This window comes from Neopsephotus bourkii, unplaced genomic scaffold (assembly GCF_033783945.1).
Source record: "Neopsephotus bourkii isolate Nb327-2 ecotype Australia unplaced genomic scaffold, CSIRO-AGI_Nbou_v1 NB_1589, whole genome shotgun sequence".
NCBI lineage: Eukaryota > Metazoa > Chordata > Aves > Psittaciformes > Psittacidae > Neopsephotus > Neopsephotus bourkii.
The window spans coordinates 6,035,982-6,063,600 of record NW_026902065.1 but is presented as its reverse complement, the minus strand read 5'-3'; the positions used below and the strand labels follow the sequence as shown (position 1 = coordinate 6,063,600).

The following is a 27,619-nucleotide window of genomic DNA, read 5'->3' as shown; positions in this document are numbered from 1 at the left end:
AAAGGGCTGCCTTGTTAGGCATGCGGTAAACCCCCTATTTCACTGAAATGTGTTGTCAGTGCAAATTATAGACTTACAAAAGGAAATACATGAATGTGCAGCTGAAGGACAGAGCTCTAATAAGGGCCATTTTACAATGGCGTTCTTTGTTGGTCTTCTAATACATCTATCTACAAAAGCAAGTGATGGCCAGGGATGTAATCTGGCCAGGGATAATTTTTGTGCTGAAGCAAGATATTGGAAGTGCCACTTTATATTTCCAGCTGGGACAAGAGGCAGCAGTTCATCATGGAGGTGCACCAGCTAGGGAAGGGGAGAAGGCAACCACTGCCAAAGCACTGGAGGAAGCCACCATGGGGCGGCCCTTCCACCCCACTTTCCTTGTGGCAGGCACTGATCTGGAGGAAAGGAGTTTTGGAGCATTTAGGTACAAAGCCAGCCCAGCCCTCAAAACTAGAAATAAAGCAAGCCACATGATGTTTCAAAACAGCTGACTGAAATGAAATAAGAGCTGAACTGGGAAAAAAACAAACTATCAGAGTTTGCCTTTAAAAGCTAATTTTATAAAGCAAGTACAATAATAGAAGGTGTGGTAAGGTTCAATTTGCATGGCTGTGGAAAGAAAATTAACCTAGCAAAATCTGAGATGCTGAAGCAAGAAAAAACTATGAATGAATGTACTGAAGAGCTGCTGGAAAACCCAATGGTTTAGATGGATGTATAGCTTGACTGTTTATCATAGAATCATAGAATGGTTGGGGTTGGAAAGGACCTTACGATCATACAGAAAATATTCTTAAACACATTGATGAAGAACTGAAAGAAGGGATTCCTGAAGGTATAGGAATTTGCCTTGGTACAGTTGCCAGTGTGACAGTTCACAGCATCCCAGGTTTATGGAGATGGGAATAAAACTGAAATTTGACCTTGACCTGGCAATAGAAATAGGATTCTGACATTTGCAAGTAGTGTTACAGATGCTTCTAAGGTTCCAGAATTATTATAAAGTTGCAAAATTACTGGATGACATGCCCAGCATGGAGCTTTTACTGGTGCACAGATTTTCAATCATTTCATGCATTTGCATGTAGAGATAATGCAAGAAGCTGTTAGAGGATGCTTGGAGTAATGTATAATTTGAGTATGACCCACTTCTGTATTAGAATTAAATGGTCTCAAATAAGATGCATAAAATGAACTAGTCTTAGTGAAGAATAAGAATTCCAAATGGAGAAACTCTTGAGAAGAGAAACTCTCCCACCTTGCAGGATAAAGGGTACAGGAGGCTAGGCAATAGTCCCATCATGCAAAATGAGGTCAAACCCACTAAACATAATTTGCAGTACCCATCTGGCTCTGTAGAAGATAAGGGACTGAAAAAAATTCTTACTGTGGTCAGGCAAATGCTGTTGTTCAAGATAAGGAATCCAAGTACAAAATCTGCAGTAAATACAGAAAATTATGCAAACAAACTTTGGAAGCCATAAGAGACCTGTGATTGCTGTTGATACAGATACATTTGGACTAAACCGAAAAGATGAATTATTAATAGTTTTTAACTTGTTACAAAACATGCTGAATAGCAGTGTAAACCACACTAAATCACAGTTTACATGTCCTGGATTCCAGATGAGCTAATACCAGATAACGGCCTGCATTTTGCTAATGACTTATTTCAGTAATTTGCTTGAGAAATTGCATCAAGCACACTACAACAAGTACTTATTAGGCACTGCCACACGGGCTAGCAAGAATACAGTTCAGTAAATATAATAAGGAACCAGAGGTCCAAGGAAACCATGTCTGGTCTTGTTAGATTATCACAGCACATTTCTCAGTGCTCCACTGAGATTTCCTGTTCAAAGAATTATGGACAGTAAGGGACAAAACCCATAGATATGGTAAGCCAGCAGTGTTTAAGCATTACAGAAGAGCTATTTGTCTAGAAATTAAAATAGAGGAAATGCTACACACAGAGACAAGTGGTGTTGCAAATGGAAGGGAAAGTTAGATTTCAGGCTGATTATATAGTTACCAAGTTAACATAGTCTCATCTGCAATTAGGTTAATTGTCATAAGCCTGCTTCCCAAAGCATTTTTCCTATTACTGGACCAGAGACAAAGTTAGGCACAACTAAAAGGCACTCTGTGCATTCTGAGGACCAATAGGACAATACGATGACAGCATTTATGTCGTGACAGAAGTAACAGCTTTGTATTCAAGCACCATCCAGCTTGAAGATTCAAATTAAAAGGTTTGTTGGCTATGGAAGGATTGCCTGTGTAACATGACACAGCCTGCAAACAATGATAATTACTGACTTTTAGATTAGATGGCAGTAGTTGTGTATTATATTAACTGACTCTTTCAGTTTGTAGATGTAACTTTATGCACCTTTACTGTTAAAAGAAATGAGGAAAACTACAGAAGTTGCCACTGAGTTGTGCAAAAACAAGAAAGAGAGTAACCTTTTGTAAACGTGACCCATGTGTCTATGCTGAAGCAGAAAATGCGTTTGAGCTCCCCCCAACACATCTTTATTAAAAATATCACACATCTTGATGGAATTTGGTAGATAAAATAATCTGGTGCCTCTCATTACAATTACTTCCAGATTCCAACTTCTGTATCTTGTTATTATTTTGTCCATGCAAAGAACATGCTACTATCAGATGGCTTCTTGTATAGGTACTTCCACACTTCATTCAAGTCAGTTATAAACCTTCTGCTAAACAGTTTCAAGCAATGGGCCTTTTGTGGCATGGCGTGCTTCTCTTGGTTTTGAGACCCTGAATCATTCTTGTAGCTCTTCTGCAAACCTCTCCCTATCTTTCCACATCCTTCTTTAGCAGAAACACCAGATTAGGATGTCCAGAAATAGTTGTGCTTTGCCCAGAGGTAACCCCACCTCATGCTCTTATTGTATATTACCAGCAAAACTGGCACATTTAGCAGCTGTATTGTGCTGAGAGCTGCTGTGCAGCTGGATGATCCCAGCAACCATGATCCCAAAGACCTTTTCAGAGCTGCTGCTTTTTGAGAGGCAGCCTCTCATTCTGCAAGGATGACTGACACTTTTTGTTCCCAGTTGCATGACCTTGGATCTGTCTCCACTGAAATGTGTATTGCTTGAGCATACCAAGATGGCTTTGTAAGCTATGGGTGACCCATCCCATTATGCATGGTTACACTGGGTCTTGTTTCACCGGAAAACTTTTATCAGCTATCTTTCAAATTGCTGACAAACAAATAGCATTAAGCCAAAATGTAATCTCTGCAGCTGTACAAGAAACTCTGCCATATATAGTGATAGTTTACAGTTAATAAACAAGACTTAGCTAGTTTCTAATAAGTTTAAGTTTTCTGTATTTATTTAACATAATCCTAATGTTTTAATCTGAATGTTGTGCTGCAGTAACTTAAATACCACACAGGTATCTGAATATACTAAAGCAAAATAGCCCCCTGTGCAAACTAAGCTTTTAATTACATATGAAACACCAAGCTAATTTAGCAGACCCATTGCCCATAAAATACCAGCATCCACAACAAGATATCCACACATAGACCAGTGTGTGCTTGCACAAGATACTAGCAGATTTCAAATGTGTTCATGGTCATTGAGAGTGCTAATGTCTATGTCACCAGCAGCAACAGCACTGGGATGTAAACACTTGTTAGTCGAGTGCTTAAATCCTCTTCTGAGACTACAGAAGCTTTCCTGTATTTCACACGCATAGCTGTGTCACACCACAGTATAGATGAACAGGTAACAAAATGTGTTGAAGTGATGCTCTGCCTGAGGGGCAAAAGTCCAGCAAAACAAAAACCATCAGCAGAGGAAAGAGAAGTACGGCTGTTCTCTTTGTCAGCACTGCATTTGGGACTTAACTCTCACACCCTTCATTTCAAGTGTGCCATGAAACCTGCTGATGTCAGGAAGTTGCATGGCATCTGTAGTATGAAAGTCTGAACTATTACAGGGGAGATGTAGTTTGAGCTTGAGGGCTGGTGTAGTGGAAATAGGAAGAAGCTCAAAAATGCAGACTGCCAGGGCATGTGTCTGGGGAGCAATAAACAGAATCTCTGCTTGAAACTGGGAGATCATCAGCAGGAAGTAATAAAGAAAAAGAAAGGCCTGGATGTATTGTCCAGCTGAAGGATGACTGTGGATCTCGGGTGTGACACGGCATGAAGAAGGCAAATAAAACCCTAGAATACTTCAGGCAAGGGATTTCCAGCAGAGAAGAGGAGCCATCACATCACTCATACAAGGCATTGATCGGACCTTGTTTGGTAATGGTCCTTCTCATCCGTGTTTGAGAAGTGTAAGTACAAACAGGAACAGGTGGCAGAAAGGGCTACTGGATTGATACCGGGTCTTACAGAGAAAAGCCTACAAGAAATAGCATATGTAAAGTGTGAAAAGGACAACAGAGGATACCACCGCTTTTCACAGGTACACCCGAGAAAGGAGAAAGACACGTAAACTAAAGGTTACATTTGACTTACGAACAACTCGCAAGGAACACTTACAGGTTAAAACTTTGAGCACAATTTCTAGTTATCAGTGTGGCTCAGTATGAAATAGGATAATTGTGGGAATAACATCTGCATAATCTTCAGATTTTTAGTACTAAATTTATTAAGCCCATTAAGTTTAAGGGTGATAGTATTACTTGCAGCAAAAGAGCATTGGACTAAACAACTCAAAAGGCCCTTTTCAGCCCTATGTCTTATAAACACTGTTTTGTGATAAAAACAACATGTAATGACAGTTGGGTTATCCTTGATGTACACCAGAAGGAGTTTGGAATGAAACCAAATCCAGATTACCTAAAACAATTCTGAAAACGTTTTCAGTGACTTAGAAAATGAGGGGTATGTGGAAATAGAGAACATTAAAACAACAAGGAAAACATTTCTTCTTCAAACACTAACACACTTACCTCCCATGAGGAAGAGAAGCCCTGCCACATACTGCATAAGGCCTCGATCCCAACAGCACCCCAGCACCCCAATAATCCATCCAAAGAGGATGATGGCCACAGCCATGCCCATGAAGCCAGCTGTCATCCTGCGCAGATCTGCAGTGGGGAAGACAGAAAAACAACATGCATGTGAGCAGTGATAAATAGCCATCATCAGAGCTTCATAACAAACTTAATCCAAAATGCTATGCTCTGAAAGGTCTTCAGTATGTGTTGGCATGAGGTGATTTGAGTAAGGATAGCTCAGAAGGAGGACATTCCTTAAATTAAGATACTAACTTGGGCTAAAGAAAGAAAATAGGTGACCATTTCACCACACAGTGAAACTCAGTGCAGATGCACCCAAGGGACTTGTGGTAATTTGCTCAGGAATTAGAAGTTGTAAAATAGCCTCAGTGCAATGCTGTGCCTAATACCTCCAGTTTCTGGGTACTAGCACAATGTATAAATCCTGCCTTCTCATCTCCGTCCATTACTCCACTGCATCCAATAGATGTACCTGCTCAAACTGATATGCAAAGTGGTTTCTATGCTTTGCTCCAGTGCAAACATGGGGAATCACCTTAGTTCTGACCCATCGTATGATCTTTAGCAATTCACTGAGCACCTCTGGGCCACATTTTCCCGTGTGTAAATTGGGACATAGTGCCTCACTGTGTGTGTGAAACTTGGTACCTGCAGGATGGTGATGCATGCAGATACTCTGGTGTCAGAGAAAACTGCAGATACACAGCTAGGGCATAGGACACTTTATTGCCCTCTCTTGTATTAAGATGGTGATCTTGTCAGATGATTTCTGATGAGGATGTTCTTAAGTGCTCCAGGGAGCACTGGGAGGAGAAGAAGGGGAGAGGATTGGAGTGAAGAGTTTTGTGCTCTGAAAGCGGAGACAGAGTACTACATCTGGTATAGGTCCATGGGGCTTACCTGTATTTATTTTATAAATAAAGGAAAAACATCCCCAAGACCTAATGTAAGGAACTCTTAAATTCAGACCTGGCTGTATTGTGTATTTGCCTTCTGCAAAAAAGATGCATGTGGTGGAAAAAAAACCCCTCACAGCTGTGTTGGATGTGAAATCTGGGCAGGGAGACCACCTGGCAACTGAAATCACAAGGACTGTGAGAGCTAAAGAGCATCTTTACACCCTCAAATAATGGAACAGATGGGGCAACCTTCACTAGCATTCAATTATTCCCTATCCCCTCTCATGTACACATAGAAAGTTTAAGCACTGATCTGTCACAAGTGTATGTGCAGGGAAAATTCCAGCCAAGTCAGTTCAGCAAACATTTGTTTCCTTCTTGAACCTTTTTTTTTTTAATTGATTTCTTTTTTTTTTTTTCTTTCTTTCTTTTTTTTTTTTTTTTTTTGAGAAACAGAATGCTCATGACAGGGGAAGGAAGATTTGAAAACTGTGACTCATTCACCAGTCTCTGTAGAAGCTTTTCTCCTTTGGCTGTTTCTCAGTTTTGATACTTTTTACCTTTTTCCCACAGTGGACCAAAAGTACTATGAACACCAGCAGTGCAGCTTCAGTAAAATTTGTGAGCAGTGATAGGTTAGCAACATCAGAGATTTATAAAGCTCCTTGTCCAAAGCGCTAAGTGCCCACAGGGTCCATCAGTGTGTTGGGACAGAACGATTTGATACAGTGGAAGGTTTACTCAGGGCTGTGTTCATTACAGAAGTTGTTATGCAAGATCAAGTTGCAGAATGCAACCCATCCACTGAACCTATAACTGGTTCTGTAGATTGTCGCTGGTTTTTCCAAGGAGTCCCTCTGACAATGTAAAGGTTACCAGGACTTCAGCCCACCAGTGACCAGGGCCCATTAACAAGATACGCATCTTAAAATTCATATTTTTATCTTAGGTTTTGTGACTGTCCCACTGGAAAAAAAAACCAAAAACTCCCCACAAATTATCTGAATATGTTCAAGGAGGTCTAGTGCAGAAAAAAATGCATCATTTCCTGTGGAAACTTGTAATTCCCGTAGGCAACATCTTCCTTGGGAATTTCTGAGAGTGCTTTCTAAAACAAGCAGTAAATGTTAGAAAGCATCTTTGACAGCAGAGTGTCTTCTTACTTGTCTGTCCATGAAGTCCTGGGCTCAATTTGAAAGATATATAGAAATATAAACTGTTTACTGTTTCCTATGTCATCTTTAACAGTACAACACATCTCTCAGAAGCGCTGCACAGCTGTTTGTGTCAGCTCTGCAAAACCCTTGCATTTTAACTTGTGACTGCTGACTCTAGGTAACAGCACTTGCTCATCCTAATGGAAACATATCCTAATAGTCTGCTTTTAATGAGCTGGATTTAAATAGATTTATTCAGCTGCAAGATGTCAGTAACTCCTCAGACCTACCCCAGTGACTAGCTGATGGAGGTACTTTTCATAGGTCCCAGAGGGGATCGAAGCATCCCCGTGTTCTATACACCAAACTGAGGAAGAGGTTTTACCCCACTAAAATCAGTATGAGTTTTGGCATTGAACAGAAGAGTTGAAGTAGCAGGACCAAGATTTCTAGGCCAAATTCTAAGATTTGTTTCACTTGACGTCTCTTCCCGATGGAACCTGAAATTCCCTTTCTAACAACACAGCAAAATCCATCAGCATTGTAACTCTGGGCTTACATTATCTCTTGAAAAAACCAGAAAGCTAACCTCTGACAGGCACTTAATAGCACACCCAAAGAAATAATCAAAATGGCAATTCTTTATGAAATCTTGCTTTTCTCAAGGTCAGTTCATTACCCTCAGGGTATTTAGTGAGGAGAAGACCAGGGAACAGGAACCTATATAGTCTGGACACCAACCCCTATTAGTGGTACTTTCAATGACTACTGTTCTGTTGGTGTGGAGTTCCACATGGAAAGGACAGCAGAAAAGCAAATATTTGCATTACGTACATGAGGCAATTTATAAATTCCTTCTACTAATTTAGGAGGGACACCATATAAATAAAAAATAGCTCAGTACAGATTGATCAGTTTTGTCTGAGCTTGATTTGCCCTGATAGACCTTTCCTGAATACATTCTGCAAAGGCAAAAAGGGTCATACTTTGTCATGGAACACCACTTTATGACATTTCAACACATCCCGGATTTGGATTTCTTTTATTACTTTTATGAAAATGCTTTTATTTCTTTTTTGATTATGAAATGAATGTTTCTCTGCACTCTTTCTTTGAAATCCTCTCTGAGTAACTACAGCATCTCAAGATCATGGAATGACAATCCTAATCAACCGAAGGAGTGAAAAAATGCATTGTTGAATCTTATGCAGTCGCCTGGCAGCTGCAACAGCAAACATACCTTATCTTAGCTCACTCATGTGCACTGTTTGGTCGTTCTACAGCTGATCCCCTCCTGGACAGCCATCCCAAATCCTCACACTAGAAAAGCGCACAGATTGCAGGGTTACTATGAATCCCCTTTCTCTACTATCTAGTAGTCCAAACCTTTAGAAATGCACCTACATGGTGCAAGTAAGGAAGGTATTAACATTGCTTGCTCTGTAAGACCTACAAGACAGTTGATTTTCAATGCCTTGCCTGTATGACCACTAGTTTTAATGATTCACTACATGGATATACATACCACCATCACTTGTGGCTGAAAGTGAAATATTATCTTGCCACTCTTGTTTTAGAGACATCATCTTCATCCTGTTTTTATATGAACATATTAAAAGCTATGTGTGAATATCTTCCCCTTGGGACTACTTTCCATGCCTAGCACTGCTACAGGTGCTGCTGCATGTTGTAGGCAGGGAACTTTATCCTGACTCAAAACGAGTGTTGATCATCAGACAAGGAGTACAGACAGGCATCATGCACGTTTAAGCTGGAAACAACAAATTTCTTGATTGGTAACACTGGAGAAGGGACAGGGAGTGAAGTATGACTGAAACTGAAATGGTAAATTTAAAAGCCACGAGCTTTGTGAATTATGATGAAAAGAGAAATAGTAACATTTTAGAAAGCCTCCTTAAAACAGATTCTCATAAAACAACACGCATTTCCTAAAAGCATTTTAGTCTTCCACCAGAGAATATTGGCTCTAAAGGTTTTCTGAAGATAAAGAAAGGAAGAGCTGATTAACATCAGTTTATTTCCAAGCAGCATTTGGTGAAAGGTTCTCTCTGTCAGTTTGCAAATGCCCCTGCCCTTCCTTTCACCCTGATATCTGTCCATCTGTATTTGTTGTGAGCAATAAAGTAATTCATGCTGGTTGTCACATCATGGAAAAAGTTTCACACCCCAGCAGCTGCAAACATAACGTGTTCTGAATCAGTGCTGCATCTCGAAATTTTCGATATGCCTTTTTGACTTCTGATGTTCTGTCCTCTTCCTTGAAATTGCAAGTCATCTTTCTAAAGCAAGGGCTCGGTCTCCTTGTTGATATCTATCTTCCTTTCCACAGAGGAGTTTAATAATACTTCTGACATATTAGAGATTTCTTTGCTCACAACAACACATATAGGAAGGAAAATATGAGCCTTTCATGAAAGATGGGGAAACCAGGATGAGAATAGTCAACCTGCCCATGGCTACGTGGAAAATTTGTGCAAGAGCCTATAATTGAAGTTATACTATTGGGCTTTCTGGACAGCCCTTTAACCGCACAGCACTGCTTTTGCTTTCAGAACTGTTTGTTCTCAAGAGTTTGTTACCACATCACACTGCAGAGCTTGCTATCAGACTATCATAAAGTGCAATACTGCTGCAAATAATGTTTCAGACAGTCCATCCTACATATTCTCCTTTCTTCTCCCAATAGAGAAAGGTCCATAAGGCCTAAGGACCTTAAAGTCTGTATCCAGAATATCTAGAACAGTTTAGGAGACTTTCTGGATATAGTGCCATTCTTTCCTGAGATGTCCTGACAAAAGGGGAAACAAAAAACAAAACCACAAATGTATGTATGTGCTCCTCTAGAACCAAATGTCAGAATCTAGTATTACCACAAACAGAAATAGACTGGAATAGCATCATTCTTTAGCATAACCCTTCGTTGCAGGTCACTTTGATCTATACTCTCCTGTGCTAGGTTCATTCTCGTTTGTTCTTACCAGTGTGGGATTTAAAATATTTGTGCTTGAAAAGAATCTAAATCACTTGTTTCTTCATCTTTTTCCAAACAAATATATGCATTGGAAATTGTTCAAGAACTGCACACAGCCCAAGAGCACAGTTTGCCAGATTTCATTAAGCTTTGTTTAAATGACTTCTCTTACAAAGAATCAGCAGCACAGAGGCACCTTTCTCTGACATCATCTGTTCTCTTACCTCACCTCAAAACTACAAGGGGGGCAAGATGTAAAATTGGACAGATGTGTCTTACTGGATGCCAGTCCTGGCAGCTCGCAGCTACAATGGACAAGTGGGGATTAATGCAAGTGATTTTGAGTGGCATCTTCTGCCTCATGATTCTCTCCGCACAGCTTAAGACTACTTTGGATGAGGTTGGCAAATAGAGGGTGAGGCTTTAATCTTTTCTTTCTGCTTCGGGTATGGAGAGATAAGAAAAGAAATATGTATTAGTCTACCTGAGACTCAGTTAAATCTCAGTGCCTTTTACTGAATCATGTGGCAACTCGGTCTTCAGTGTAAAGATTATTCTTAATGCAATCACAATGAGTACAACCCACTCCAACAAAAGTAACAGTGGATTATATTTTTATGTAAGTACTCTGCACTAGACAGTGACTCAGAAATACGTCTGTCACAAACACACTAAACCACAACCCTCTCAAAGCTGAGAGAAAGAAGAGAAGGCCCTTCACAGAAAGAGAAACTATCACACTGGAGAGTTTAGATGAGCCTTAGTATCACAAGAGGTGCAATGGTGTTTAATAGATACATGCATAACTTCTTCTAGATCAGGAAATTCCATCAAATTCTCTTGACTAGATTTTGCTGGTGGTGTGACAAAGTGTTAAGTGTGCATGTATGAACTTACCTATATGGAAATGCTGATAGCAAGCTTCAAAAACTGTCTGTGGTCTGTGCTAGTCAACATATCCCTCAGGATGGGGTGTAGAATGAGCATAGTTAATTCTTGTCAGGACAGACCATGTATCTGGATTTCCTACATCACAATTCTTCAGTGTTCTTACGAAAACAGAAACAATTACAAAGGGAAGGTGCCACCTGTGCACTTCAGCCTGCCTTCCTCCATCAGAAATCCCACAACTTCAGAGCCAGGTGAGCAGTTCATCACAGGAGAAATGAAGTCCTGTCTTCTGCAAAGGCTGACACCTTCAGAGGTTCATGCTGACAAACAGCAAGCTCCACATGACACTGTAATTTACTGTCTCATAAAGCCCCGGGGGGGGGGGGGGGGGGGCCCTTCCCAGATCAGGACACGCACCGGTGCATTACTGTTTGAAAGCAATTACTTCAGTATTTGGGAAAATTACCAGGGCCTAAGAAATTCTCCATTTCTGCGGTGGCTGAAAGCACCATCAGGAGCTCAAGTATCAAGTCCTGATTTAAATCTTGCCTTTTGCTCATGTAGAGCAGAGAGGAGAAAAAAAAGAGAACCCATATATAATAAGGGAAAGATTTAAGGATGCAATAGAAGAGGAAGGAAACAAAACTTTAAATGTAGGGGGGAAAAAAGGATAGAAAAAGTGTCTCATGATGCTGAAAAGATGGATATGTCTTCAAGAGACTTTATGGTATGGATATTAGAGAGGTCAATGCATAAAGGAGACATTTGCACAGAAGAAATCTAACACAGCAGGTGCAGTTGTACTGTAGAAGGAAGAAAACTTATGTTAGATCTTGGGGAAAAAGTGCCTGTGAATACCCATAGAAGTGTTCAGGCTTTTGCTCCAATCCTACATGCCCTTCTGCTGAAAAAGAAACTTCAGCCAGAGAAGAAAAGGGTTTTTTTTTATTATCTGCTGTGTTGTTACTCTGCTCTGAGTGACAGCAGGCTAGGAAAGGAATCAAAACCTTGCAATCCCTGATGTAGTGGTCCACACGAGCTGAGCACATGCCAAAGCTTTATTCCACTCTGCTCTGCTCTGCTCTACACTAACCTAAGCCATTCCTGCCCCTTCTCTGATTCTGGAGTGATCTTTTTTTCTCAGAAAGTACCTGAAGTTGATAATTTCTACTTACTCAGTGATGCTCAAGAGCTGATCTTGAAGAGTCTTTCACTCTCCAGATTTACTGTTCAGGCTTTTAGTACTGCAATACGTGATCATCTAGGAACATTTCCAAGCTTCAGTCCCAGCAGAGTACACTTGTAATTTGCCCAATCAACCCTTTCATCTCTCCTTTCCCTCTCTTATTCTCTAGAAACAGGGAAGAAAGTCTAAGGCACCTGCATTTTTGGCCATCCTTCTTCATATTCAAAACTCTAACCCTTCCTGCTTCTGCTGGATGAGGCCACACAAAGGAAACATTTGCCAGTTGTAGCCATGCCAAGAGGCTTTTCGTTACACAGCTTTGGTGGATTACACAGGTGTTGGAATTTGAAGCACATATAATAAAATAGCTTCTGCTCAATTTCAGTGTGAACTTTGGGACTTTATCAGATCAGAGCTTGGGGTTTGTTTTTCCTTTCATTTTTCTCCTTTTCTGTTGCCTTGGAGAACTCAGGAAGCTCACATACTGGTCACCTCTTACTTTGGGTGACCTCTCCTCTGAGTCACCACACAAATACGATCTTGTTGGGCAGGAAGAACAACACAGTCCCTTAGCACCATGTTAGCCTGGCCAGAGTGATCATTCACAAAGCATGCGAGGCACCATCTCCCTGTTCCCTGGCAGCACTGGGAGAACCCAGGTGGAAAGTTCAGCTTTCTAAATGTGTCTCCAATGGTCTGGAAGAAAACTGCAATGGGCACAGGGTCTCAGAGCAAAGGTGACACCCTTTATTGTAAAGTGCTTTCAGTGCTGGTGAGAAGCACTGCTCTGACACCACTAAAGACTCAACTACTCTGGATATTCCTCCCCACTATGTAGAGTGCACAGGAGGAAAAGCAGAGTAGGGCATCAGGGCAAGCTTCACCATGCAGCCCTGCCAGGGTGTCGCAGGCACTCAGAGATGCCCTGAGAGCAGGTGATGTCTCCAGCACCCCTACCTGCAAGGGACTGAGCATCTAGAGGGAAGAGCCCAGTGAGCTCTGCTTTCCCTGAAATCAGTGGGAGAGTTGGGTGCTCCAAAGCTTTCCTCTGAAAAGCAGACATCGCCTTTTTCCCAGGGGTGCTGTGGAAGCCAGAGGAATTCAGCTATTAACATACAGAGTGCGGTAACAATTGTATGAAAATAATCTGGATACAGAAATCCCTATATCCTATTATATATAGTAATGGGTTTATTGTCTAGATTACAAAAGTCTCCTTTCACAGTGAGCAGTGCCCTGTTACACTCTGCTTTTGATATGCCACTCACCACTGCAGTATCTACATGTCCACATGGAAGTTTATCAGAATTTAATCTTCAGTTAGTATTTCTTGAACCACTTAATGGCCAGGACTCATTAGGGCCAGAAGGAAGGAGAAGAAAAAACCCAGAAATACTTTTATCCCTTCCCTTTTTTTTTCAGTGAGGAGAGGAGAGAGGACAAAACCAGATGGAGAATGGAAGAGAGTGATAAGGTAAAGAAAAGTCTGTATTAAAGATGTCAAATGGAGTGTGACAGGAAGCAAGAAACATAATTGCATGTAAAACCCCAGTATCAGGCAGGGTTAAGGATCTTTTTAAAACACAGGTTTACCTTAAGCTCCTCCTGAATATAAATGAAGTTGGAGGTATGTGGGAATGGACCACAGGAGGAGCAGAAGAGATAATACAGAAAGAGAGAGACTTTGTAATGCCTCATCTGTTTTATCTTCTTCCATCTGAATTTGACTTCCCATTCCATCCCAGCACCAAAGCCTTACTTGCATTCAGGAGCAACAAAAAACATTATCCTAAAGGTTTTTCTTCTCTTTCAACCACTGCTCCAACCACTGGTGCAATATTACGAAGCACAAGCCTGAGAATAATCCCATCATAAAGCATTTGGAGCAGCAGGTTTGATAAATGGCCAGCATGGAAAAGGCTGGAGGTAGAGGGATGGTATCTCTGCTTTATCAGTGCCCCAGCACTCTGCTCAAACATACTCATTCCACAGACCCCAGCATTAAGCATTTGAATTCTGGAACTCTGAAAGGCACATTCTTGTCTTTAAAAAAGACTGTTTAATGTAAGTGAGGTTGGACTGGGAACTGGAAAGAGAAGAAAGAGGATGAGGGAGAAGGAGGGAGGAATTACAGAAAGACATTTAAAGCTCTGAGAAAACACTCTCTCTTACGGAGAAATTTTGATTTTGAAGTTTACTCTTCTATTAACATTTAAATTGAAAGGCGTTTCTTCCAAGCTCCACATAGGAAACCAGAAAATCTGCATTTAAATAGACACCATTTAAATGTGGGGAAAAATATATATCAGCCTTGAATGCTTCTCCATTTGTCTGAAAAGAACTTCTCTTATAGATGATTATTAATTTTTTTCTTTTTTCTTTGTGCGTGCTAAAAAGAGAAATTGGAAGTACATTAAAATTCTGCTTGGCACGAGAGGGAGGCGGGGGAATGGCTGCTTAATTGCCCAAAACCTAAGTTTTTTGGTTGGATATTGTATGGGAGGGCCTCTGGAGCCTGCAGAAGGCAGTCCAGCCAGGGGCAGGACCAAGCGGGTCCTCTCCTGCCTGGTCCTGGTGCCATGGTCCCTATGCCCAAGGGGCTGCACACTCCCACCAAATGCCTGCCTCACTGGGGACATCACCAGGGGCCTCAGTCCCAGTGGAGAATCAGACTTTCTTCTGTTTTGTTAAACACTTCTGGGCCGTCAGGGCACCATCTATAAAACAGGGACATGCACCTCCCTGAAAGCCACCTTAGCACTGCTCTAATTTGCGGTATCATAGGAGGAGAGCTTACAACTGAGGAGTTAGTGAGGTTTTGGCTGGCTACACTCAAAGGGTTTGGAAATAAGTCCTGGGGCAAAAGGAAATGTCCACAGATTGATCCACATTTTACGCTGTGCTCTCATCATGTATGTTAGCACATGTCCATCACAGTCCCAGAAGCCTTGGATGAGATTTGGATCTGGTGTTTTGCACAGTTCTACGTCCTCTCCTGTAACAAAATCAGCAAGAATGAGAAACAGCAAGAGCAGCCTCCTGAGTGGGGAAGAGCTGAAATACCCAACACACACACGGAGAGGTGGAAAGATGGGAGTGAATAAAGGCAATCGCCACGCATGCCTTCCTGACCTTCCTCCCTCACCTGCCCATGCCTGCCTCCTCTCTAACTGCAGTAACCAACCTGAGGCTCAGCCTTGCTAAGTGCCAGGGCCCCACATTCCATGTGTTGGCCATCAGCTCACATACAGAGCAATGGTCAGGAGCGTGGGGAGGAGCAGGGAAGTCCCTGCCTCATGAGAGAGGGGCCTTTCACTGGCTGTGTCTGCTGCAGAATCCCTATTTCTTGGTTTTTGTCATGAGAGGTGAAATTAAATTTCACCTATCAGTAGCATTCAGGCAGCAACAAAGACCACAGCACATGGTGCTTGCTCTAATTCCAGAGCATAATGGACCTCGTTGCCACTGAAGAATCCCCAGCACAATCCAATTATTAATATTCATTCCTTTATTCTCTGCCTCATTTTCAAGCTCATTCCTACAGAAAAGGTCAAACATATACTACCCCCCAGCAGTACACTATCAGCCACCTTAAGGGCCTTTTCTGCCATGTCAGAAAGGGAATAATCAGGAGTGAAGGAGGGTTGGTGTCCCAGAGGCTAGGCTATGGACTCTGCTATCTTTCAACTTTAGATCCCTGGTCTGAATCTAAGCTAAGCTGGTGCTGGCTGTGAGCTATAGTTCAAAAGCTGGGCAATGGTTCTTGTGAAATTGCAGCTCCATACAAACTCAAAGGACAAGCACCTACACCATGCTTTGGCTATTTTTAGAGAGTAACAGCACTTCTCCTCCTGACTCCCTAATCTCTCCAGTGCTTCCAGCTGTTCACAGGGTGACTTTAAAAAAACAAGGTGGAAAAGCCGAAGGGAAAAATGATGCATTAGAAGAACGGCTCAGTGATCCAGGTACTAGCAGAGAGCCTTTAAAGATGGAGGTACTACTTTCTGCTGTCTCACAAAACTGCATGGCAAGAAAGTCAGGTTTTCTGTGCCCCAGTTCTGATAAACTGGGATAACCTCATCTCACCAGGTTGTTTTGAGGGTTGATACATTAAAGATTGTGAGCCAGGCTCTCTGCAATGATGGTACCAGAAGCCCTAAAAATGCCTTGGACAGATAAAAACTTTGCAGTAGGATATGAGATTATTGTTTGCTTGTTTTTTTTTGCAATGGTGATTTTGAATTAAATGTGATTAAATCTGAAAAAGCACAGAGACGTAAATAAGCAAAATGGTAGCTCTCATCTGTATACAGGCATGTGTCAACCTGGGGAGAACAACTGAGCATCATGACTATTTCTTGATCCAAGCTGATTTCATGGGACCAAGACCCAAAGTCTCCCATTTTGACACTGAGTCCCCATCAGACTTGATTTTTGCAGCATGATCCTGTCTCTAATCACTGGGTCAGTGAAGACGAACACCTCCTGTCACTCAACACTTGAATTAATTTGGCCAGCTTGCTCTCATTGCCCCTCCATTTCTTCCTGCCAGCTTGCTATGATCTCACAGGGAGCAGCCTTTCTCTTCCTTGGGTCTCTTGCTACCTTTTTTTCCCTATGCAGATGGCAACTACTTTCTGAAAATACGTATGTGACAAGAAGCAATGTTTAGTAGAAGAAGCAGGTGCCTGGAAAATGGGTTCCCATTTGTCCTTCCCTCCCCCTCTCTAACACCCAATAATTTCTCTGTTAATAAGCTCGCTGACTATAATGTGGCACTAACCTTTCACAATTGATGCCAGTGACATTTTGACAGTTCCACATATGGGCTTGCCGAAAGCAGAAGGAATTTAAATTTGCAATTTGGTAAAAAGCTGGGTGGGCAGCCAAAGCAGCTTGGGGGAAGGAGGAGGAAACTGCCAACCAGCCAAACAAAAGCCCACTGCACAGATGTTATGCACAGCAAAAAGGAAAAGCATATCCACAGCTGGAGTACCCCAGTAAAGAAGTGCTTGGAAAAAAAGCCTTAGGCACCAATTAAGGCCAGTCTAGTCTAAGAAGCCTCCCAACAGATTCTCCTCATGTGGCAAATTTAGATCCCTTTCCTAGCAGAAGGGAAATGGGACATAGCATTCAATTTGTGCAAACTATCTGGTTTAACATCAGACGTTATAGGACTCAGCAGTTGCTTTAACACGGAATCTTCAGTATCTCCGCCAATGTGATCAAGCCATAGGGGAACAAATGTTTTTGAACACTGCTTTGTAAAGTGTCTGAATTTACTTTTCAAGGTATCTTTACACGAAACATCACTGACAGTTCACTGATTGGCCCAGCTACTCAGCTCATGTATCACAGATCACACATCTTCCCCTAATTACATCTATATTGAACGCCGTAATATTTGCTAAAACTAACTTGCAGAAAGAGGTCCAATGGCCATGTTGCAGAATCTGGGCAGATCAGGCAGAGAGGCAGCACAAAGGTCTAGGTAAGCATACTGCGGATTGCAAGTGAGAGGTAAGGGGACATGCTCTTCCCATCTCTAGAAACACAGAGCCAAAAGTGGAGTCCAAAAGAACTGTAAGAACCAAAAATGGTCCCTAAGCAAGGGCAGTGGGAGCCACAGGTCAGCAGCTGCTGATGGAAGTGGGCTGACTTCAGAAAGCTGGGTCTCTACACATGCTGGGAAGGGTTAAGCCTGATGGAAAAGTCAGATTTACTGGTTTTGAGATATTTTCCCTGAAGTGTTTTTGTGCTGAAGAAATAATAGTAGGGTAGCTGCTGGATCACTGTATTAACCACGCTCATGTGGAGTGTGAAGCCCAAGACCTCTCTGAAGTAATGTCAGTTGATAGGCAGGAGACTATGGCCAAGGCTGGACCATGAGTGGGTGTTTCATGCAATTGCAGGATACAGATGACTGCTTCCAGCATGACATTTGTGAGGGGTTATGCTTAATGGGACTGGGAGGATGATGAGGGTCACAAGTGTAGGGTGTCCAGCAGTTCTGAACAGAGAGCATGCTGGATTTCACTGTGGTATGCTTGATATGAAGTCAGTCACTTGTCAGGCTTCAGGAAGTTACTTCCAAAGCCAGTATGCCATACTTAGCTCTGACTGCTTCTGGCAACACATTTCTTCATCTAAAATAACTGGTAGGATCCAACTTGGCATGTAAGAATACCTCATCCCATCAAATAAAAAAAGTGTGACTTAGTCATTGCTTGGCCACAGCTCTGCAAGCAGGCAGGGTTTCCACACACAGCGTGGAACAGAGCGAGCCCCCGCCTTATCCTAGCAATGCTGGTGGCACAGAATAGCCCATAGATGTTCACTGCTCTCCTCAAGTGAGCTCATTCCCAGTTTCGTAGAGGCCTCCCTGCCCCAACACCTAGTTCCCTCCTGCCATAAAGCCTCATTGGCTTCGCTGACTTCCCAAGCTGCTATGAGCAGTGCTGCTATTTGCTCTCTTTCAGGGAAGACCTATCCCTGCACAGGCTCCCCTGATGGCAGCCGCAGTGGAAACACCGGTTAGTGGCAGATCTTTCTACGGCACATGTTAGCACTCCTGCTGCTGATATCATTACAGAAGCGTACACCAGATCGGTGCAGCTGTGGGAGATGTTCTGAGAAACGACCACACGTTAGTGGAAGTTGGCCAGTTCAAACAGCCTCTGTGTGCTGACATGGTAGGGGGATGAAAAGTCATGCACCTGTATGTGGTTTCATGGGAGCTGTTACCTCTTCACAGAAAGCACCCCTTGATTTTTGCTAAGAAAAACAGTGAGTGTGGCTAATGCAGCAGAGTCCTGCAGGCAGCACTCTTCCTATAGCTCCAGCATCTGACAGAGTAGTGTGAGACTGTGAAATGTGGCTTGAGGTCTCTGAGGGGACTGAGGCTTGCATGGTAAACAGGATAGAATGGCCCTAATTCCTGAGGATACTACTGCAGGTTCTATAAGATTATCTAAAATCACCTAAAATTAACAAACAGCTCTCTTAACATCACCAACAGACCCTGGTGACGTTCCTTCCTACCATATAATTTTCAGTTGCCATCTCAAATGGCGGATTCTTGTCTCTGCCATATACCCACCAACTCAGAACATGAAGTCTCTGTGCGCAGACACTTTAAAGTAGGCAGGCACACAGCAACAAGAGGACAAAGGATGCTATCTGACTTTACCTAGCTCATCAATCAGCTAGGAGCAGTGCCGATTGTGTGTTTGGAGACATGCAGAAAGAGAGATGGGGAAAGAGGTGACAGTTATAAATGTTTTGCAACCTGAATGTGACATTAATATATATATGCAGTGTGTTCACAACACTAGGTCTTTGTGCGCAAGCCTAATAAATACCATGTTCGACAGCAGTTTCACAAAACCACTCAGTGGTATAGAAGAACCTGCCACGAAACAGACTTTAGTTTTACTGGGTAAAAAAGAAATATACCTGTACTTAGATCTTGACTTAGTGAAAATCTAGAACAATTCCAATGAGCTCCATATAAAGTTTAATTCCTCACAAGCATATTGAAATGACCAGGCATCTAAGTTATCAAAACCTGCTCCATAAAACATGTACTTCATTTCTGTGCCCCCAGAAGAGAGTTTTAGTAAGCTTCTGAGTCTAAAAATACCAATATAGGATGCATGGCGTTGTAACATCTCCACCCAAGGGACTCTTCCTTATGGAAGGCACAGCTATCCTGTTTCTTTCACTAGGTGACAGTCTGATGACTGCACTCGAAAGTCAGAAAGTTCACTGTACTACACAGCTTGCTTTATGCGTTCACCTTAAAGGCTGAGTCTGCGGTACTGATGCAGATCAGAGGTGTTTTTAACACAAGCTGGAAGCTGTCAAACTACCTTGACATTTTCTTCACACTGCCCAGCTGCTGTGGTGCTGCACGTGGAGACATGCACAAACATGCTGTAGGTGGTCCATTCCCCCTTGCACACTATCAGAGCAGCCTTGAGGCTGCTTTCCTTGATGCAGGGCCTAGCCATGACCCCAGGATGGTAGCATGCAAGTCAGGACTGTCTGAGGCCAAATTCTCCATTTGACCAGATGTACCATCTCCTGCCCCTCCTGCAAAAACTTCTTTAAGAACCAGGGGAACACAAGGTCCTATGTTAAATCTACATGATCAGCTCAGAGACAGTCTGGTTGATGGGCTGATGGCTGCCCTTGGGAGCTGTTTTCAGCCAGGGTGACAGCCCCTGCCCCATGAGTGCTATGGCCTTGCCACAGCACAGCCAGCCTAGGCCTGGCCACAAACACCCCAAAATCTCAGTTGAGACCCTGCCCCTGCTGGCCGTCAGACCTGCCTGGCTGCTCTCACCCTGCCTGGATGTTGGTCTCCCTGAGGGGCTGCCAGCACCTGCAGCTCTCTGGCAGCAGAGCACCCCAAAAGCAGTGCAATGTAGTGTCTGTGTAGTTACCTGCTCAATTCTGGTTTTCCGCTGGCTTTGAGATGTTACAAAATAAGGAAATTTAAGTGACACAAAAAATGTTGATATGCTCCATATAAAAACCTCAAAATATCTCATATGGGCATTTGTAATAACAAAACTTCTGAATTTTCATTTCAAACATGTGTTTTTAAAATTGTACCTACATTAAAAAGACAAAGAAGAAGGGATTTGTAAGGGGTTAAGACAACCAAAGCATCTCAATTCAGCCAAAATTCTCTTGACTGTTCCAAAATAAATTGTTGCTCATTTTGCTGAAAAACTTCTAAAAGCCACCTGCAGCCCTTACACCATGCTGCTTTATTCATTTTGCCTTTCCAGCCAGAAAGTCCTTTATTTCAACAGCTCTGTCCATCAGTGTGGCACCTAAGTAGTGGCAGAGGGCTAATAATATCGCTGGCAAGAATGAGAAGGCTAAACTTGGAAGCCAAGCTTTGACAGCAGAGTAAAAATGGCATCAGCCCTCAAATATTTTGTTTCTGAGATGACATATGGTTTCATTTTTGTGCCTACACACGAGTGATTCAAATGATTTAGGATGTGAAATCCTTGTAGCACATTTCCTCACTTTTAGGTAGCTTTTCAGTTCACCTGTATTGGCTGGATTGCTCACTTCCTAATGGGTCTCTCCAGATCTGATAGATCATTTGAAGCTCTGATGGGTACATATGCAAAGGAGAGGGAACAAATGGAGAGAAAAGCCCACTGTGCATAGCTAACGGTTGCACCATTCCAAAAAGCTGTGGTTAGGAGATTCTTAATTCAGTTAACCTCTTTGATCTCATCATGCAGTATGAAATACTGAAAGGTAATGAAAAGATTACAGGCAGGTCTGCTACATTTGCATACCAAAACACATGCCGCAGCACAGTACAGAGCAGGAAACAGACACAGTAAATATACTTGTTATAGATGGAGAATGCATCTTTTGACTGGGAAAGAAATGCTTTTCTCTGAGTTGTGTAGTGCTCATGTATGTGCAGTAAGAAAAATAATCCAGAGAACTTGCACTGCATCAGGAAGTGATGAACACTGGACTCACTTCTGCTGCACCAATGCTAGGCTACAGACGTGATTTATCTCTCTTCTCCACTTAGTTATTAGCAGTAGAGCAGAAGGCAGACAGCTATGCCTCAGACAACAATGATACGCCCCTTGAAAGAACCTATCCTGCCACAAACGTTTACTTGCCAAAAGATGGCCTGCATTTTAGCAGTGTCCAGGATCCCACTCTCCTCTCCTTTAACTGGGGCCTGTCTACCTAGAGAGCCAAGATGCATGTCCAATCATTGTAAATATCTGCATTTGAAGCAAACACACCTGCTTCCACTTACAGCTGCCCACCTGCCCCTCCAGCTATCTCCCTGCCTTTGCTCCTATCTATCCCTTTATTCCCATCTCTGGTGCAGATCCCCTCCTTTTCTCTATCTGCTTTTCTCTGCCTTGTAGTGCTCTGGTTTTTCATCATCTTTCACTCTTCCTTTCTTAATGCACACCTTCCCTTTCTAACGTTCCCCTATAATTTCCTCCTATTTCCTTTCTTTCTAAGTTGACACATTTTAACACCCTCCCAGTGACTTTTAAGACATCTGAAAAGCAGTAGTCAGGTATCAGATTCCTTATCAGGCTAAAAGAAAATATTAGGGAAGTCAGTGGCCAGATGCAATGACTGTGGTTCAGTGGGGACAACAGTGACATCAGTCTTTATGGTCCCAGATGAGATTAAACTGTTGTTAAAATGCAACATCAGTGATTTTCCATTTTTCCCTTTGTAGTATCTCTCTAGTTCTGAGGTAAGAGAGCTTGGGTACCTTATCTTGGCATTTCTTACCTTAATATAGTTGTTTTCTCTTATGCATAAAATCAGCTATGAATATCCTGGTTTTCTACTGGTTTATATTGTCCTCTACTATTTTTTCCCAGAAGTTACTGATACTCTTAACTGTAACAACACTTGATGTTTTGCTTAGCAATTTTCTTACTCTGCTTGTTTTAATTATATTTTTAAAAATCATGCATAATGAGCTGTATAGGCAAGCCAAAGAGAATTCTACCTTCTGATGTTTCAAATGGCTTAATGACCTGAGTACCAGCTTTACATTGCTCCTCCTAATGTGTCCTTTTTGAGGACATGCTCACTGTGTTGCTGTGCTGCCACACACCCAAAGCATGCTAGTGACTTTGGCTTTTTGCCTTTGATCAATGTTTTTGTCTAGGGGCTCTGCAGCTGAGCCTACCACTACAGTGAGGGGATGCAGAGGATACTCAGCTGAACAGCAGTTTCTCTGTGCTCGAGGCTCCATTCTCCCAGCAGCCGTGCCCTAGGCCCAGAGCTGCCATCCCCCAGCCACACTGGGTTTCTGGATCCCAATGTAGCCCTGCCAACCGAGACCTGTTCCTTAAGGACAGGGACATCCCCAGTGCCACCGAGTCCCTGCAGCCCATCACCCTGATGTGTTCAATAAACCACAGAGGAAACAGCAACTGGTTGGGCTCCTTTGCACCTCCAGTGACCTGAGTCTGGCACAGGCCCCAATAACTGTAGCATCTACACAGAGCAATCATTAACAACTTAGCTTAATTACACCTTAATGTCTTTATGTAGAGCCTATGAGCAAGACTTCAATTAACTTTAACTATATATAAGTTTAATGCATCTCTATCGTTCCATTAAGATGATTTGGGACAAGACAAAGATAAACATTGATGTTAACATTCTGTAAAGTATGAGATTTTAAATTAATTTTAACAAAAATTAATTACCAAGTTAATTATAAAGGCTCATAAAATTAATTTTCTATCCACAGAATATACTTTCTCTACATTTGGGATGGGTTTGTTGCCTTTCAAATGAAACAGAGATCCTGAACCCCTTTTGATGTAATCTGGTCTTACGATGGAGTCACAATCACTAATTCTCATTAAAAAAACCCTCTGAAATCCTCAAATCAAAACCCCATGTAAGTGCAAAGTCCTATTAGGTTTTTCAGTGAACATTTTTGCTAGCAAGTGAAACGCTAAATAAGGTTTAGCTCAGGCTGCAGCCTGCTTGACTGAACCAAAACTCTTCTTGCTGGGAGTAACAGCTGGAAATACACCAGACCCTTAAAATGAAGACCCTTTAACGTCACACTCGGCTATGGCTCATTACAGAGTCACCACATCCCCAAGACAGGGTTTAAAGCTTTGCTGGCACATAATTAAATAGGCATTTTTGAGTAAAGAATTCCGTATGATCACAGAATCCCAAGGGTTGGAAGGGACCTCAAGAGATCATCTGGTCCAACCCCCCTGCAAGAGCAGGGTAACCTAGAGTACATCACACAGGAACTTGTCCAGGAGGGCCTTGAATATCTCCAATGTGGGAGACTCCACAACCCCCCTGGCAACCTGTTCCAGTGCTCTGTCACTCTCACAGTAAAGAAGTTCTTCCTGATGTTAACGTGGAACCTTCTATGCTCCAGTTTACACCCATTGCCCCTTGTCCCATCACTGGATATCACTGAAAAAAAGCCTAGCTCCATCATCATGACACCCACCCGTTACATATATATATATATATATATATATATATATATATGATAAAGCTGAAGATGAATCAGTCGTAGAAGAGGATATGTCTTGAGTCAAGACTGTAGATTCACTTATTAAGCGGGCATCTTGGCTTCAGGAAAGGCCAGGTCAGGATTTGCTGGCCATTAAAGCTGCCCTGTTTGCTGGCTAGTTTTTAATTTTAAGCATGACTGCATAAGCAGCAACAGCCTCCCATGTGCCGCAGCACTACCTGCCTCTGCTCAGCCAGCGGCCAGGTTTCCTGGCTGCAGGGCTGCCACTTGGAGGGATGCTCAGAGCTTGGTATCTCTTGGGCCCCGCACAGGGATAGCCATTGCCCACACGTAGGGCAGAGTCTGAGTGTACCCACCTGCAACTGCATTTACACAGGCATTTTTCAAACTCCGGGCATGTTTGCCAGTGCGTGCAACCTCCCCACAGAAGGCTTTGAAAATGCCTAAAATATCTGCTCCAGAGGAGCCAGACCTCACTCTTTGGTGCATGGCAATGCACTCCTACCGCTAGGGATGGTGCACTGAGAAGCCCCATCCCTGAATCACCTTCACCTCCACAGACAGGCATCGTGATAAAGGGAACGGCCAGACTCTCAGGTCAGAGGCTTGGTGCTGCCTTGTGGCAGCCATGCTAGCAGCTATCCCTGTAATTAGTGCCGTTAGCGGGTTGCTATGGAAGTTTCCTCTCCCTGGAGAAGGTGTCAGGGCACCGCTCAGAGGAAATTAAGGAGGAGGAAGGGAAAATGCAGATGACTGAAGGAAAAAAACCCACTGCCCTGCCCATTGAAACTCCCCCCAGAGCATTATCTCCTTGGCAAGAGCAGACCACACACTTTAAAGTCAGGACTTATTGACTTTTTGTCTCCAGAGAAATGTTTGCCTTGGCATGACTAACACAACAAGCAAACCCAGCACAGCAGAAATGTCACCGAAGTCCCTCCCACACAGGACCTGTGATTACCATAAGTGAGCACTCTTAACCTGTTTCATCTTTAATTGATAGCTAAAGAAAGCTAGGAAGGAGGAGAAAACAGTGCTGAATTTCAGCATCGTCTTGAATCTCCATAAAAACATGGCTTCTGAAAAGAGAAAAAAATCACCATCCAAGTTCAATTCCCTTTGTACTACTGATTCCCAGTTTCCAAGCACTGGAAAGAAGCAGAGCAAATCCCTTGCACGACCATACCTCATGATTTGGAGGAGAGTGCAAACAAGACTGAGGGAGAGATTTAGTTCCCAGCCCACACCAACTGCTGCACTGGTGGGAAGAAGCAGCTGGGGGGAAGAAGCTGGAAAAGAAAAATCTTTAAATGGGTTTTGTTCCTCCAGAGTCGCAGGGGGTGAGAATCCATAGTCCAGGTAAATCTGGATGTAAAACGAGCAGGGACCCAGCTGGAACCAGTTTAGTGATATAAAGACACATAGTCTTAATTAAGGGAATTGTGATTTGCCAATGAAATCCCAGCAGGGTGTCTGTCTGCCTGATCAAAGACTCGACTTTCTGATGGAATGTTAAGTGCATAAGCCATGAAATTACTTTTTGAAAAGGGAACATGCAGCACAAAGAGGCAGAGCGAGAGGGGAGAAGGTGGAGGGGTGGGGGGAGGAAGGGACAGGGAGCAGAGCAGAGCTCCGAGTGATGCTACTGGGAGCCTCCATTCCCTCCCTCCAAGCAAAGCTAGAGTGGGGCAGGATGGAGACAAAATGATGCCAAACTGCCAGCAGTCACATCTAAAATCCTTACACAGCCTGCTGAACAAAGACACATTCCTAATTGGCTCTTCAAAATTATTTTTAAAGTGCTTAGCAGAATTTGGGTGAAAAAGGTTACTTTTCCCTCTAAGCGAGTTCCTTTTTCCCACCCCCTATGCCTATCCTCATTTGCCACTAGACAGGCACCTGGCATTTCTGCTCTGATTTCTAACAACCCCAGAGATCCAAAAAAGCAAGGTTTTCTCCAAACATTTCCTTTCCTTTTTTGCAGCAGCAGCAGCACGACAGATTTCCCTCCATTTTGTTGCAGAGGAATGAATCAATACGAAATGCTTCAACTATCTGCTTCAAACAATATCAAGCTTTTTCGTGTTCAGAGAAAGAGGTTTGGATCCAATCCCAAAGTAGGCAAATTCTGCATGATCTGGAATTATAATGCTGTGGGTCTCTAAAACACTGAAAGCTCTGTAAATCAAGACACAAAGTGGACAGAAAAGACACATCTACCAGCTTCATTTATCAAGTGTGTACTTCATGAGCATTCCCACAGCACTCAATAAACTTCTCAAACCCCATCTCATCATGTAGTAGACTCAGCACAAAGCTACACAGGATTAACCCAGGACAGCCTCAGCTGTTTCCGAAGGTCTGGTGAGGCATCCAGAGGACATCTTGTTTCCAAACATCTTACAGAGGTCTTGTTTCCCCTGGCATTTAAATGGGTGTTTTTTAAAAAGCTCTCTTGTTGCCAGGCTGAAACCCAATGTGGTATGGAAACTATTATATCAGAAAAAGACAATGTCACCTTACCATGCTGTCTTCTTCAAAAGTGACTAGAGCAAGTGCTTCAAAGGAAGAAGTAAAACACTCACATGCACCTGCTGTGCAGGGCAGGATTCCATTTAATGGATGAATAGTCCCAAGCAAGCACACTGGCCTGTTCTATTGGTCAGGCAACAGCATGGGCCTAATAAATCACAATTGGTGTACTGATACCATGCCAGAATCTAAAGTAGAAGATAAAAATGAGCAATCAAGCCCTATGAATTTCTTGCTGTGTTCAATATATCCGGAGGAAAGCAATGGATGTGGTAAACTAAAATAATGAAATGAAGATTAAACCAGTGTGGAAAAACACTTCATTTTCAAGCATTTCCAACAGTTTGTGTGTAGCAAAAAGCCCAAGGGTCTCTGACAAGTGGCTGAACAACACAGAGTGCAGAACTGATCCTAGCCAGTGGCTTAAGAAACATGGTGCCTCCACCACTCCCAAGTTTGCTTGGTTCTTACTAATGTTGATCTAAAAGGAAAACAAATCTCGGCATCATTCACTGAGTCAGCTTTAGAGCTCTGCTTCGGGACTGTGCAGCTCTTGAGAAAAGCTGCAGGTTGAACAAATAAATAAGCAGGTTAGAGAACTCAAATGTTTACCTAAATTCTCTCTTTTGACATGTGGGTGTCTCCCTTCATGCCCCACTCAGTAAGTGTCATTCACCCAGTTTATTTAGTAAGGAATGGTTAGCTACACAGCAGCTGCATACTGCCCAATTCCTGAGCCTAGTGGGGGATTCCACAAATCAAAAGTGGGCCTCCTGGGCACGGGTGCTTTGCTTGCAATGGTGGAAGAACTCCTGAAGCTTGCATTGGTGGAAGAAATATTTTCCTCACTGCTTCTTCCCCCACAACATCTGCTATCACCAGGCTGCAATCTGCACAGCT

General features: G+C 42.7%; 1 protein-coding gene across 3 annotated transcripts in view; it reads right to left on the bottom strand.

Moving 5' to 3' along the window:
- TMEM178B (transmembrane protein 178B) overlaps window positions 1–27,619 on the bottom strand; it is a 243,491-nt gene that overhangs the window by 39,866 nt on the left and 176,006 nt on the right. For all 3 annotated transcript variants that reach the window (XM_061371985.1, XM_061371986.1, XM_061371984.1), the window contains one exon: window positions 4,951–5,088. In XM_061371985.1, the coding sequence (XP_061227969.1) occupies window positions 4,951–5,088 (138 nt within the window). The remainder of the gene's footprint in view (window positions 1–4,950; window positions 5,089–27,619) is intronic.